At 37.1% G+C, this 15,122-nt stretch overlaps 2 protein-coding genes across 5 annotated transcripts; both read right to left on the bottom strand.

The window, feature by feature from the left end:
* Window positions 1-2,950: 2,950 nt before the first annotated feature.
* On the bottom strand, window positions 2,951-9,904 carry LOC111792394 (uncharacterized). Of its 2 annotated transcripts, none has more exons than XM_023673807.2 (16): window positions 9,550-9,904; window positions 8,837-9,363; window positions 7,280-8,581; window positions 6,480-7,016; window positions 6,280-6,351; window positions 6,074-6,154; window positions 5,931-5,965; window positions 5,730-5,817; window positions 5,501-5,650; window positions 5,036-5,227; window positions 4,860-4,939; window positions 4,679-4,748; window positions 4,495-4,596; window positions 4,069-4,174; window positions 3,655-3,742; window positions 2,951-3,373 (listed from the first exon to the last, which is right to left on the bottom strand). In XM_023673807.2, exons 1-16 carry the CDS (start codon window positions 9,902-9,904, stop codon window positions 3,190-3,192), a joined length of 3,969 nt encoding a protein of 1,322 aa, XP_023529575.2. In that variant the 3' UTR covers window positions 2,951-3,189. The 2 variants fall into 2 exon arrangements, with proteins under 2 accessions (XP_023529575.2, XP_086979150.1); XM_087123024.1 differs by having other exon boundaries at window positions 9,068-9,363.
* Window positions 9,905-9,933: 29 nt separating this feature from the next.
* On the bottom strand, window positions 9,934-14,813 carry LOC111792913 (uncharacterized). 3 transcript variants are annotated; one of them, XM_087123033.1, is made up of 4 exons: window positions 14,568-14,813; window positions 14,378-14,477; window positions 11,771-12,169; window positions 9,934-10,067 (listed from the first exon to the last, which is right to left on the bottom strand). In XM_087123033.1, exons 1-4 carry the CDS (start codon window positions 14,672-14,674, stop codon window positions 9,969-9,971), a joined length of 705 nt encoding a protein of 234 aa, XP_086979159.1. In that variant the 5' UTR covers window positions 14,675-14,813; the 3' UTR covers window positions 9,934-9,968. The 3 variants fall into 3 exon arrangements, with proteins under 3 accessions (XP_086979159.1, XP_086979158.1, XP_086979160.1); XM_087123032.1 differs by lacking the exon at window positions 9,934-10,067 and adding an exon at window positions 10,844-11,316 and having other exon boundaries at window positions 14,568-14,810; XM_087123034.1 differs by lacking the exon at window positions 9,934-10,067 and adding an exon at window positions 11,202-11,339 and having other exon boundaries at window positions 14,568-14,812.
* Window positions 14,814-15,122: the final 309 nt, after the last annotated feature.

The following is a 15,122-nucleotide window of genomic DNA, read 5'->3' as shown; positions in this document are numbered from 1 at the left end:
AAGGGTAGTGAGTGGAGTCAAGCACAAAACGATCATCAGCTATCGAAATCAATCTTGTTTGATCTCTTATTGAAGTGGTGACTCACCTGCAAGATCAATTTTTTAAATATGGGTTCATTCCACTTTTTACCAAACGAAGGCAAAAGAAATAAGATCTCAAATACGACGGTTTTTTCAAGTATATAGAGAATGACACGATCATCTAGCCTTGGTTCTCTCATCATCTGATTCCTAAAAGGCACATGTAAGAACAATTTGGAATTAGACATGACTCTTCTTCCTGTTGACCGGACAACTGAATGCATAGAATCTTGCTCTACCCATTCCTTTCTTTTTAAAACTAACCAATAAATTATTAAAAAAAAAGAAAACGAAACTAATCGATAATTTTTTTTTTTAAAAAAAACCAATCAAGAACTCAAACCTAATACTAACAACAAATCTTGCCCCACTTAACAATAGACTCGTCGGCCGCAAAAATAATACCCTCTATAATATGAATGGTAGATGAGTTTTGGAGAGTTGATATTCTCTACTTTGAGCATAAACTTTCATGATTTTGCTTTTTCTAAATGGCCTTACTCCAATAGAAATAGTATTCCTCACTTATAAACCCATGATATTCCTCTTAATTAGTTAACGTGGAACTACTTCTCTTAATAACCCTCAACAATACTTCCCTCGAACAAAGTACACCATAAAGCCTCTCCTGAGGCCTCCTTCTCTGGAGCTCTCAAGTAGCCTCCCCTTAATCGAGGCTCGACTCCTTGTTTGGAACCCTCAAACAAAGTACACCCTTAATTTGACACTTAAGTCACATTTGACTACACCTTCAAGGCTCACAACTCTGACACTCCAGGATTCTATTAACATGGCTAAGTTAAGGGCATGACTTTGATACCATATGTCACAGCCCAAGTCAACTGCTAACAGATATTGTTAGCTTTGACCCGTTACATATCGTCATTAGTCTTACAGTTTTAAAAAACGTCTACTAGAGAGAAGTTTCCACAACTCTATAAGAAATGTTTTGTTCTTCTCTCCAACTGAGGTGAAATCTCAAATTCCACTCCCCTTGGGAGTTCAGCGTCCTTGCTGGCACACCACCCGATGTCTGGCTCTGATACCGTGTTAGGAATCACGGACCTCCGCAATAGTATGATATAGTCCATTTTGAGCATATGCTCTCATGGCTTTGCTTTTAATTTCCCAATGAAATAGTATTCCTTACTTATAAACTCATCATCTTCGTCTTAATTAGCAAAGGTTAAAGGTGGGACTACTTCTCTTAATAATCCTCACCACACAAATCTCAAATCCATAAATGAGATGCCTACATCTTTCCATCTTTCAATCGCATAGATTGATTATTAAAATTTTTCAACAAAACGGTAAATCTCACTTGAAACGCCACTCTACTCATATCTTCAAAGCCCTTTTCTTCCTAGGATGCAATCTTCATAGCTCAAAAGAGAAGGAGAAGAGAAGAGAAGAGAAGAGAAGAGGAGGGAGAGAGAGAGAGAGAGAGAGATAATGTTAATATGAGGGAATCAGAGACCTACTTGGCAAATGAAGAAAATACATCAAAGATCACCAATGAAGAATTGAACCCCACAAATCCAAAAAGTGTGCATAAGTGCTTTCTCCTTCCTTCCATCCTTCTCTTCCTTCTCTTCCCACTATTGAATACCTGCATTCAGCGATACTTTCATCGACATTATCACTAACTAAAGGATTAGACATTGATACCCAACGATTAGTCAAACATTTAAACAATAACGTGAAAAAGTCGATGAACAGTAAAATGAAGCTAAACTAAAAATTTCAACAAAAATATCACAAATATGAACAAGAAAAGTTTATAACCTGTTTAAGAAGCATAAAGGATGAAGATTCTTAATCAATCAACATCCTAGAAGGTTGGGACCCCTGTATTTCAATCAGCATCAATACTTAATTCCTTTATATAATTAGTGAATGTTCTTGATGATGTGATTGCATATTAGAGATAATAAAACAGATTCTATGCTCTTTTGATACTGAAAGTTCACATGACATTTTCACTATTACAAGTCTTCCAATAATAAAAGTTCATATGGGTATGAAGTTTTACCCATTTGCTCGACTTTTCAATAAACTATTGAATAAATCCTATTGGAGGCTCTAAACAAATAGATATAAGAGAACATCTACATCAAGAAATTAGGTCCTTTTCAGTTCGCTAGCTCTGATCTAAAAATAGATTTTAACTAAAAAAACAAAAAATATATATTTCATATAATATTGTACGAGAAAAATTTCAATGTAAAAGAAAACATACGTCAATTTTTCCAAAAGTTCCACCTAATAAATTTAAAAAATGGCATTCAATCCCAACAAATGAGATCACCAATAATTATCAGTTGCACCCATAAAATGCCACGTGAAGTTAAAATATACACTGGACCACTCCTTGCTGGCCTCCTTTAATTCAAGACATGAGGAACGCTAATATTACAAGAAAGATGCTGATCCAAGCAGCTCCTACCCTGTTTTTAACAACTTTATGTTTATGCAATAATGTCAAATTTGGACCTTATGAATATAAAAGTCATATCCAACTTGAGAGTTTTATATTATGATTAGATAAATAATGCTTTTGGGTCATTTGGGAATGCTCAAATCCAAAGAACAAAGAAATTAAGCAATAAGATCCTAGGATTTAGATTCGATTGCAGAACTCCATGACCTAAGAACCCAACCTATTCTATCATTACATTACACTTCAATAGTCCGTGAGATGTTACCTAATTTTGAATGATAATGCTTGATGAAGCCTGTGCACTGGTTGCTTTAACCTTGTGGTGTAGCTCCAACTTGATCCTCCTGCAATTCATTATTCCAACATCCATGGGTGGCATTCAACTTTTAGATTAGACGCTCTTAACAGAAACGAAAGTGATCCAAGTCATAAAACTAAGACTGATAATCTCAATCTTTATCATTGTTGATCTGATTCAAAGTTTAGATGTATTTGGTCAAATAGCAAGCAACAGCTACATACAGACATCATGATGGAACTTATCCAACGTGTCAGTCAAAATTACAATTCCTCCGTGTATTTTCGAGGGGAAATACCTGACAAGACTAAATTTTACTATCATTGTGGAACTACCAGCAGCATGTAGAAATACTGAGAATACGCTACTGTCAGTTTGATGACCGTTGTACAACCTCCGAAACACATCTACAAACTCTTAAAATTCTCGAGTATCCAGCATCTAAATTCCCAACTGCAGTTCTAATGTCATTTAACAGTGACTCTGAGAGTGTGTACTGAGTAGAAGCAAGAGACTCAACCTTATGTGGAAGAACTTCAGAAGGGTAAATCCCTCTGCCAAGAGATCGAGCAATGAATCATTATGACAATTTCAATATTGATATATAAATCACATTCACGACCCATCCAATTCCAAACAATAAATTTATGTAATGCATGGGTTACAACAAGATTGAAATGGAGAATTATATTAGCAACTAGAATGACAATAAAAATGCTATAAAGATAATCAGTGATAAATAATATTACTTGCGAGTTAAATATTAGGCCAGATAATTAGGCAATTCAGATGAGCAAGACAGTAGAAATTATAGAAAGATAAAATTGTAGCTTACCGACTCAAATCTGATACGTCCAGATCCAGATTTACTTTCTTGCCACTTTGGAAGTCAATGAAACTAAGTTGCAAATCAAGCTGCTCGTCTGTAAATATTAGAACAGCAAAAAAGAAGTTAGGTTTTCAAGTTCCCATAAGGGAAAATAATTTGTGGTCACGAAACTTTTATAGCTTATTCATGCAGACAACGTCAATTTGAGGACCAAAAATAAGCAGACATCACCAATAGCAAGCACTACAAAGATACCACGGAGCTGCACCTGCTTCAAGTACATTAATACTATTTTTTGGAGAAGTGTTTTGAAATGAAACATTGTATGGAAAAAACACTGATTAGTGAAGATCATGCATGTGGGTCATCAAGTACAAGCAAACCAAGATCGTGCATGGTTGTGATGAAAATATTCATGACCTGAAGGAGAGTAGAATCTTATTAGGATGAGATTTGAAATCTCTATCTGGGCTATCTGCATTTCCTCAATCACATCCAGCAGGTTGTGTAGAAAAGAACTCATCATCTGTATAGTAAAAAGATAGAATTGCAACATTGCAAGAATCAGCATAGTGCATCAACATTAATGAATATGGAGTTGACAATTTAAACCAATAACATAGTAAAAAGTCTAGCATGTATGTACTCTGGATAAATACTCAAATGCTAGGTACAGTAACCTTTGTTTTCATTGAAAGAAGCTGCGGTAATCAAGTGAAACTCATAGGATTATAAACACTTGAAATAGAAACAAGAACCGTAGATACACAAAAGAACAACGCAAGGGAAAAAGGTTGGAATGAGTCATAAAGAGATAGGCTAGTCAAGCAGGATGAATTTACTCACTTGAGTTTCTTTGGACAAATGCCTTGAGGAATTACATTTCCTCGTCTTATCAACATTTAACACAAAAGCAAATGCACTGCAAGCATTCATTTCTGGAAAGTTCTGGTGGAGAAAAACAAAGTAAAACGAAATTGAAGAGAATAGGTAAAAGTCTGTTGAGAAAATAAAAGGTTTCATTACGTACCTTCTCAATATGAGTATCATTCAATGTAGTTAAAATGGTTACACACGGGAGTGGATCTTTAATTGTAATCCTATAGATTAGAAACGCAATGAAGAGACGCAGAGTTTAACTGAGATCATCCATCGGTGATTGCTCATAAACAAAACATAAATAAACAGAAACAAAAATAAATAAATCAAACCTTTGGCAGGCATAATTAAGGTAGTTGAGAAGTATCGTGTAATGATCATTCTTTTTCTCAAAATCATCTACTTTCCACATCTGATCAAAATCATATATATAATGTTTAATAAAACTACATCACAGACGTTCATGAAATTATGGTCTTAAATAAAAAAGAATAGTAAATATAGAAACCTGCAAATCCTGATAAATAGACCTGCAGAGCTTTCTCTTCCTTAGATGATCAATAACTGATTCAAGTATGTCAGTTGAAATAGGTACTCCTTTCAACTTACAGTATGTTGAAAAATATTTACTTAATGTGTTTATCTTCCCATCCAAAGATTCAAATTCTTGCTTTATTGTGCTGGCTCTATCACAGGAGGCCTGCATGAAGCAAATTCACTTGCATCATTCATCCAAAAAATAATTCACAGAACCACCACATACTCGAGCACTAGTTCAGAAGTTAAGTGTGTGAACCATATAATTACACACGAAACTGAGGGTGATGACTAGAGAGAGATTACCAAGGCTACAAATCTAGAGTATATACAACATAACACGAGTTTAAAACATCTGCCTAATGTTGAGACCTTGAGACTCCTTTTCCAGTGATTCCATGAATAGGGCATTTAAAGGGAATCGCGATTCACAAACCTCATCCTTGACCTCCGATTCAATTGGGCATGAAAGGCTATTTCTGTCGTCAACTTGACCACTCTTTGAACCACATTCCGTGAGGCGGTCATAGTTCATCTTCAGTATTTGAAAATCCTCAATATGAGAGTTCAATGACTGTGCTCTATTCTGCATGGAAATGTGCTCAGCGGTTAAAACTTATTCATAATCTAAAAATTAAAATAATTAAAAATAAAAAAAACGATACCAGATAGCTATCTCGCTTTGCATACACCAACTGAAGCTTTGCTCTTTGGTATGCTACTTTATACATCAACGATCTAGCTTCCACAGCTCTGTGATAGCATCAACTTATGAGTTTTGAAAACAATCATATAACCAATTCTTGAGAATATAAGGAATTCACATAAAAAATGGTTTAAACAAGCAGATGTACTTCTCAAATTACCTTTTACGCATTGCTCCAAGATTCTCCGTTACTTTCTACATATGAAACAAAACCAATGTTAATATGCCAAAGCTTCCACCAACCTCCACAGTAGTTATGTATAACAGCATATCAAAGTATGAGCTCATTTCAATATTCAAAACCTGAGACTGGATTTCAGAACACAGCAGTTCATATTCTTTAATCTTCAAAAGGTGAATCAAAGTATCCTCAAGCGTTTCAATCTGCATAAAAAAAATAAAAAATAAAAAAACAGTATTAGGTAATGAAGACCACGGCATAATTTAGTTTAATATAATTTAACATGTAAATGAAGAGAGAGAGGGGTAAGAAATCAGGGAAAATATACTGCTTTCAAGTTCAATTTGTTGATTGATGAGGGTAGCAAATCTTTTATATCGGCTAAAAAAGTTATTGGCATCTGCAAGACGATAATGCAAGTTAAAAGTTCACGAATTCAACACAAGAAGAACAAGAAATCTCTATGACTGTCATCAGATGTGGTTAGCAGACAAGTAATCTTATCAACCAAAAAGACAGTCAGCTTACATCTGTCCAATGCATATGTGTTCTACATTTATCGACCTCAATCATCTTGCTTCCATTGCTCATTTGATTGGACTCTTCTAACGATGAGTCTGAATTACGACCTCCACTATGATTAAGTTTCGGGCTTTGCTGAATCCTTGCTATTATGCCATGGTCATCGTGATCTCCATCAAGAGGAACCATGTCAATGTTTCTTCTCTTGCTCCCAGAAAGATTGTGATTGGCCTTCCTTGAAGAATTCACCAATATTTGGCTAGCTTGATCATAATCATGATTAGTATGTCCACCAAAACTGGATGTTGGAGAAGCCAAAACTTTGCTCATTAAGGTCCCATCATCTTCTGTTTCTGCACAAGGATCATCCCTGAAGGAACTTTGAAATGGCCTTTTCCTTGCAGAAATCTGACATTGTTTGTTCCTGAAGGGACTCGGAGTTGACTTACTAGAGATGACAATATCGGTCTCTTTTTTGCCAGACGATGTCTGGGTTGAAATTATCCTTCTGGGACTGTAGTTTGGCATTCCATTGAAGGGACTCTAAGGTTAAAAAATAATAAAATAATAAAAAAACAAACTCAATATGAACTTTCAAAGATGGAGAGAACAGCCATTAAAGATGGCAATAAATTATTTGCATAAACTGAAAACCCGATTAAGAAAGATAACTATGCACATTAGATTTGAGTAGAAAGTTGACTACTGATAAGGTAACTTTCAAAGGAGATTTTCACTCGAACTTGGGGCTGTATCCGACTAGATACATAATTAATTCATAAATTTTAACGAAAAGGAAAGAGAACCTGCAGAGGGGATAATCCACTTGTCCAAGCCTTCTGAAGCTGTGGTGAAACAACACCAACATTGGATCTCTTAGCCGGACTTGCCAATCGAGAATTTTGTATGTTCCCATCTATTGAAGAAAGTTTCAAATTGCTGAAGGTTTCAGAATTATCCTGCAAATGTGAAAGGTTAACTCCATAAGCAGCCGCATCCACCAAAGACGAACCTTTGAACGGTGAAGTTGACACAGCTCCACTTTTGGATTGAAATGAACTTGAATTGTCAGCAGCTCCACCTAGCATCAGACGATCACTAACATGCTTGACTTGTTGGTCACACTGCTTCAGTTCACCAAAGCAACTAGTCAAACATTCAGTGGATCCTAAAAATCTCACAACCGAACTTTTCAAAGGAGATGAAACAGGTGTATCATGTATAATAGTTGAGTTATTCTGTTCTTTGTCATCAGGTTTAAGGTCTGTTGACAAGGCATCAATTTTATTACTAGTAGATGACCCCGATAAACGATCTTCTGACTTCATCATACGTGGAGTAAGATCCTTTTTCACAGACCAAGTAACATGAGCGGGTGACTTCGCTTCTATAGCTGGCTGACTAGGTTGCAAGCGGGAAATGTTTGCCAGAGCCATAGAGCCTGGTGTTTCTCCAACCTCAGTTACACATTTTGGCTCTTCACTCTGCCTCAACCTAAGGAAGTCTTTTGAATTTTCGACTACACTACCACCAATGCTAAATGAACTTTGACATTCACCATTTTCATTCACTCTAGAAAGTCGTTCTTCTAAACGCACAACAGGAATGTCTGTGTATTTGCATTTGAGATCCTTGAAACGATCAGGTCGACCACTCAAGTTAACTAAATAACTTGATAGTCTGGATTTCAATCTGTCAATTCCTTCTTTAATACTTGAAACACATGGTGAAGGTTCTGGAAGTCTGAACTTGGAAACAATTTTCTGCTTGGACGACAGATCCTTGCCAAGCTTCATGCTTCCTGTACTCATTCTATAATCTGACAGCTTTGAGTTAGGAGTCATAAGAGCGGCAAATGAAGGTGAATTGAAAGTAGCAAAGGATGTTTTCCATTCCACAGGTAAGGATCTATTCAGTGTAGATACATCTTTCAGCTTATAGTCAATGTTTTTTTGAGTCTCGAGCCTTTCGTCCATCAGAAAATTCTCATTAACGCCTCCATCTGACAAATTTCCTTGCAACAAACCATTGGATCGAAAAACTTTATGGGGCGTGCCATTATTGAGTATAGTTCCCTCAACTGCATGTTTGGTGTATTCTTTGCTTCCCTGGAAAAAAAAAATGGACAAATATATTCACCCCTACTTGTGCAAAACTAGCAAAACACATGGAAAATCTTCAATTACAGTAAGAAAATTAAATACTTGAGCCGTGTGGTGGATGCAGAAAATTGCTAGATATTAGGATCATCCAGTCTATACCGAACAAAAACTAAGTTTAAATTGTGAGAACAATCCTTAGATAATAGTAAGGTAAGTCTGCTAAGCACAAAATATCAAAGACGAACAAAATATCATACTAACATTTTCTTTTTCGTTTCCCTCAGAAATTTCCTCATCAGAGTTGTGTTGTCCAATCTGATCAACTTCACGAGTCTCAATCTGATTGGACAATTTTTCATCCACGGAAACAGCATAGAGATCCCTGCTTCCTTCAGTCAAAAGTGCATCTAAAGATGGAGATAATCTCCCATAATCAAATTTATGGGGGTCCTCTCCCACGATACTCATTGCATTAGAATCTTTACTTCTGACCACATCATCAGACTGCAAAGATGGAGAAATCAGCTTGTCAGCCATCGTTAGAGTCATAAAACTGTCGGGGTTAGTAGGCATGGTGTTCTGGGTCCGTGTTCTATCTTCAAATGCAAGCCGAAATGCTGTGGGAGTCCTAAGATCCGCCCCCGAGTCTGACCCAGCAAGGCTACGAAAATGCATTGAAAATGATTTTGAATCCATTGTAACATCGTTATTATTATCAGAGGCAGCAGAATCAGATAGCCGCCTGGATTTAATGAAACTCGATGATACAGGTCCAAAAAAATTGTCATCTGCAATAGTGAATTGGGTGAATGTTTTAGGGTAACTAACCTTCATAAATTGTTACTTTAAAAAAATAATTAACCATGAAAGAAATGATATCTTCAAAACTCCATTTCTCGAGAACAATCAAATCGCAAAACCGACCAAACAAAATGCTAGAGAAAACGAAGAGAGAAAGAAACAGAAAAACGTGCCATCATTGGAGGTTGCAGAGCCGGCAGAAATGCTCCGGGGCGACGGCGATCCAAGTGGCCTAAAAAACGATCTCCTCTGCCCAAGAACATCATCATCCAAATTAGGCGAAGATTCGCGAGAATCATCGCTATCAACCAAGTCCCTGAAGAACCCCAGGACCTCATTATCCGGAGTAGCAGCCTCGGGAGTGGCTTGGGTCTCAGGAGGGGTCTCGTAGTCCTCGTCACGGTTGAAGATATGGACGGAAGTGATCTCAACGTCGGCAAAGCTCACGCGTCGGGCCCGTTTCTTCTTGAAGGCCAGAGTTTCTTCCTCAGTGGTGTTGGCGGCTTCTTCGGGTTCCTTGGAAGCCATTGGAGGAAGATGAAATTACAGAGCTCAATGGGTGAGAGAGGTTTCGGAATTCAGCGGTAAGAGTTCATGAGATTCCGAGCAGTAAACGGAGTTTTGATCGGAATTGAACCGCCGGAGATGAGAGAATAGGAAGACGATTGAAGAAATTTGGGAGTGACATTGTCTGCGCGGGCAAGTGGAGAGATTTCAAAATGTTTAAATACAGATTTTTAAAATGTATAAAAAATATCCATAAATTTAAAATAAAATTAAAAAAAAAAAAAAAAAAAAAAAAAAAAAAAACCCATAATTTCTATTTTAAAAATAAATAAATAAATGCCAAATGTATTTTTCAATGAAAATATTTGTTGATTTTCTAATAAAAAAAATTAAAGGTAAGAATTTTTTTTAATGGACAAAGGTATTTTTTTTAACAATACTCACAATTTATAAGAATTTTCTATAATTTAGCTTTAATTTTTACAAAAATAATTAGACTAAGAAATAAGAAAAATACTAAAAATTTTATTTTTTTCAAAATATCTCAAAAATAATTTATTTCGAGAATCTCCACCTCGATCCCTCCGCAAGAAGGCAACAAAATCATCTTCATCCCAACCTCGTGAACGCCTCTAATGCCCTTCCTATCAGGCTAGTGGTTCATCTATGTAACAACCCAGGCCCATCACTAGCAGATATTGTCTCTTTGGGCTTTCCCGTTCGGGCTTCCCCTCAAGGCTTTAAAACCGGTAGGGAAAGGTTTCCACACCCTTATAAATGGTGGTTTATTCTCCTCCCCAACCAATGTGAGACATCACAATCTATTAATCAAGCAACGATCAATACGTGATTGATTAGATTGAAAGAATAAGCATATTTTAAAATCAAATAGCAAATTTTTTTATAGATAATTTAATCCCTTTTTAGGTTTTTCTTTTTACTCGACCTAAAACCATGATATCGTTAACTAAAAAACGTCAATAAGATAGAAAGTGTCAATAATAAAAAGTGACAAATTATGAGTAGGAATAAACTATAAAGGCTGAATAGGAACTAATCTCAAACTACCAAGATCAAATTGAAACTATATCCTAAATTCATATTAAAAAAAAAAAAAGAAAAAAAAAATAAAGATCATCCTTCTTCTTCCCTCTACCTTCGTTCATTCTTCACTATTGCCTCCATGTTAGCCAATCGAAGAACATTTGCTTTGAAAGCAAATTCAAAGATAAAAGAAATTGGTTGCTATATAAACAAGAACAAAGTTCTTAGTCATTGTATTTGTAAGCAGATGAACCATACCATCAGCCATATAATGCACGCCATGGCTCCTGGACATCTTTTGATGTTTCTTTTGGATTCCAAACGATTTCTTCCCTTGAGAAGCTGAGTGGCAATGAGCTTGCTAAAAGCTCACCCATTTCCCTCATTATCTGGACAACAAACCACAGAGAATCTGTAAAAAAAACCTGAGATTTGAAAAGCAACAATGCAGAGAACTCGAATCAACCAGCAGTCTCAACGGCACACGACACACTAATCGAGTATTTTTAGACGATTTTGAGTAACTTGCAAGTATTTTTGGAAGAAGCAGCCACATTGGTTGGGGAGGAGGAGAACAAATCACCCTTTACAAGGGTGTGGAAACCTTCCCCTAGGAGACGCGTTTTAAAGCCTTGAGGGGAACCCCGAAAGGAAAAGCTCAAAGAGGACAATATTTGCTAGCGGTGGATCTGGGTCGTTACATCAAGTCTTCCCTAAAGTCAGTTATGGTGCTTTGTATAGAAAAACTCCTTTCATGCTTGAATTTGGATTATATCATGGCTAACTTTGTGTAAGAAACTACTAGGAATGGCAAGAATATAAAATGATTGATTGAATACTCACCTGAATCTCTTCTCCTGCGGCTTGATTGGAAAGAATACGACCTGTACGTCCAACCAGGAAAAAAGCAGGAATGTTCAAGAAGCGAATCAAGTGAAATAAACAGGCCAGTTGTTCGCAATAGATCTGTGAAGTCGATGGCAGTTCCTGGACTTTGGCAATCAACGTTCGAGAAATATCGGTTTCTGGACCCATCACAGTACCGTGCAGAAGAACAGACCGATCAGTTTTAGTGAGAGTTTTGTTCTCCCACTTGTGCTTCGAGGATGCAATAACAAATGGGACTACAAGAGCGGGTTTTGAAGAAGAGGGTGAACTTTCTCCTGCTATATGTGAAAGAACTTCATTTAGAGCACATGCCAAGACTGGAGGATCGTAACTTTGTAAGATCAACACTGAAACCTGAAAATTAAAGCAAAAACAATTGGTGAAAAGGAGAAAAGAAATAATTCACCAAGTAAAATTTCTAGTTAAGTTCATGTGTAGAATCAGATCAGCTGACGAAACAAGTAAAATGCTGTTATTACACCGGAAGTTGCAAAAGACCACATTCTATACTCTGAAACCTCAAGACAAGTAAATGTTTGATACAAATCTTCTGGAGCTTGGAAGATATATGCTCATGATCAAGGCATATAAAAAAACGGCGTTAAAAAACAGTAATACCATTTTCGCACCTTCCCGAACATATCTAACAATAATCCTCAGTTGCAAAACTGAATCAATTCAGTTCACTGTTCAATCTCCAACTGAGACTCAAGCTAGTAATACCTCAATCAACCTACTCAAAGGTAACAAAAAGTAGATTTTAAACCCCGTGAAGAGAGACCCGAACGTGCCACAAAAAAGAATTTTAACATTTCAAGATGTAGAAAACTCTGTTTTCCTTCTGATACAGAGTCCACCGCAAGCTTTATGTCATTCCAATGAGCCTAGATAGGCTAATGACTAAATCCAACCTGAAATAGTGTGCACGGAACTGCGTTTTATCACATTTTTCCTCGTCTCACCATTGATCACGTGCCTAAGCCTCAACTCACACTTCACGATTTAACCTAGCTCCTTAACTGGTGCATGTCGTGTTAGAAAGCAACGGAATATGTCAGCCAGCTGATCCTGACCTACTGGTTCAATAAAAGCATCTGACAATTTTTCTTATAAAAATAGACTTGGGCTGGAATTGCTACACCAAGAAATGCAGACATTCCTTCAAGAACAATGCTGTGATGCAGTGGCTAAATACATAAAGAATAGTCCTACACCGTTGATCGCCAAAACGATAAAATCCTAATGTCTTATCAATATTTCTTTGAGTTCTTATAAAGCCTTCACTTCATAATACACAAATGTGAATTTCATCGCCAAACAGATCAATAAGTATAGGAGAGAAGTGGAAGATCGGATGATTTTACATCAAAGAGTAACTAAGCATTGATGTGGTGCCAGTCAAATCCTTTTTGATGCCTAATTTAGACTCGAAACATAGCTAGTTCGAGCAGTATTGAGCAAGGAAAGTATTGTGTGCCTCGTGAGATCACTCACATCCTCTAATTCTAGAAGAAAGTAATAACTACCCCGCAATTGCTGTAGTGCCTAAGGATACCTAGAGAATTTCTTACAAGTTGCTATCTCACGTCTCACCTCGATCATGCCTATGCAGTTGAGTAAGCTACTGTTTTAATAGGGACTGATGACCTCTCCTCCCTTGGCATCGACATTGCACTCACCCTAAACCAACTTTGTTGAGTTGGGTGTGTTCATCCTATTTTCTTCCTTCTAACTAATAAAGACGAGCGCAGTCCTGTACGAGTTACACTATAAAAATGACAAACCAACTTTCATTTCATGGTACACACCCCTAAAAAAGAACTAGCCCCACCAACAAGAAGTGCAACACTAACTAAGAAAAGGACTCCAATCTAACAAGACCTAACCGAGAATTACAAAACAACAAACGGACCAATGCCCATGACGAAGTATAAACGAGCATAATTTCCCTAACTTCACTCGAAGGTCTCTCCACACCCCTAAAAATCCTATTACACCTCTTTATCCATAGACCTCAAAACAAAGTATAGATACATGCTCTGCCAAGGGACTCTGTTCTTATCCCATAAAGGAGGCCTTTCTTATTGCTTTGAGGAATTGGATGGATGATGCCAATGATCTACGCGGATGTATCGATCGGTATCATATCGCAACAACCAAATGGTGATCAAAAACGGAAACGTTTAGCTTTACAGTACTCTAGGTGCTACATCCCACTCCCATTCATATTTGAACATGTCACCATCTATTTCATTGTTTTAATCAATAAGTCTTCTAATGACATGATGAACATATATTGCCATATTTAATCACGTCGTTATTTATTTCATACAAGAATTCCACACTACGAAAGAACCACAATATGTCCACTTCACCGGCTGAGATGATCTAACAAGAAATTCGAAGTTGCATAGCTAGTTCATAACATGTTTAACACTGACATTCTCACCAAAAAAACTTCGAGCCATTTTTCAAGAACGACAGCTCCAAATTTTTTTATCGGAAACCGAGAGAAGTCTAAAAATCATAAACAAACATAACTCACTATCACTCCTTAAGTACCAGATAGATTCCCTTATCATCGAGATAGTGAAAGACGCTCCCGGAGGCCTTGTGGTCTTTGATTCCATACTTCTCCAGGGAGAACTCGAAGCATTCATCTCTGTACCAAAATCAAGCCAAATTTTATCTGTTAGACAAATAATCACTGAATTCAATGCGGAAAAAATAAACATAGGGAAAATGAGCCAACCGCGTGGAAACCGTGAAAGGAGGGTTGGGGCGAAGAGCACCGGAAATGGCTGAGGCGAAACCCTCGGAATCTCTGATGAGAAATATTACTTTCGGAGCTAATTTCATTCTCTTCTCTCTGAGCTCGAACTCTGAGATGGTGAATCGCCGGCGGAGAAGATCGAAATCAGAGAACCTTGTGGCGGTTTCTCAGCTTCAGTATCATTGATGAACTGCGTTGATGGCACGTGCGAAGCCCAATTTTCACAAATGGCCTAATTTACCAATATTTACCCTTTTCTAATTTTTTAATTACATATTTAAATTTGTGAAAATATATTTAGGTTGCGTTAGCCGTATTGTCTGTTTTGACCTGTTATATATCACCGTCAATCAATGTGGGGTTCCCCTCTTCAACAGGATCTCACAATCCACTCCTGTTGGGGCCCCAACATCGTGGCACACCACCCGATGTCTGCCTCCAACGCCATTTGTAATACCCCGAGCCCACTTCTAGCAGATATTGTCCATTTTTGTTCATTACGTATCGTCGTCAACCTATTTGTTTTAAAACACG

This window comes from Cucurbita pepo, chromosome 4, assembly GCF_057944985.1.
Source record: "Cucurbita pepo subsp. pepo isolate OVF chromosome 4, ASM5794498v1, whole genome shotgun sequence".
Lineage (NCBI taxonomy): Eukaryota > Viridiplantae > Streptophyta > Magnoliopsida > Cucurbitales > Cucurbitaceae > Cucurbita > Cucurbita pepo.
The sequence above is the reverse complement of the archived record's forward strand: the minus strand, read 5'-3'. Positions and strand labels throughout refer to the sequence as shown.

What these genes read in the sequence shown, in the direction of transcription:
- LOC111792394 (XM_023673807.2), bottom strand. Translation starts at nt 9,904, where the DNA reads ATGGCTTCCAAGGAACCCGAAGAAGCCGCCAACACCACTGAGGAAGAA. An exon ending in CAAAGCGAGATAGCTATCTG is followed by an intron (nt 5,651 to 5,729) that starts GTATCGTTTTTT and finishes ATTTCCATGCAG; the next exon opens with AATAGAGCACAGTCATTGAA. An exon ending in AAGATTCTACTCTCCTTCAG is followed by an intron (nt 3,743 to 4,068) that starts GTCATGAATATT and finishes TAATATTTACAG; the next exon opens with ACGAGCAGCTTGATTTGCAA.
- LOC111792913 (XM_087123032.1), bottom strand. Translation starts at nt 14,674, where the DNA reads ATGAAATTAGCTCCGAAAGTAATATTTCTCATCAGAGATTCCGAGGGT. An exon ending in ATGATAAGGGAATCTATCTG is followed by an intron (nt 12,170 to 14,377) that starts GTACTTAAGGAG and finishes TTTAATTTTCAG; the next exon opens with GTTTCAGTGTTGATCTTACA. An exon ending in CCGCAGGAGAAGAGATTCAG is followed by an intron (nt 11,317 to 11,770) that starts GTGAGTATTCAA and finishes TTTGTTGTCCAG; the next exon opens with ATAATGAGGGAAATGGGTGA.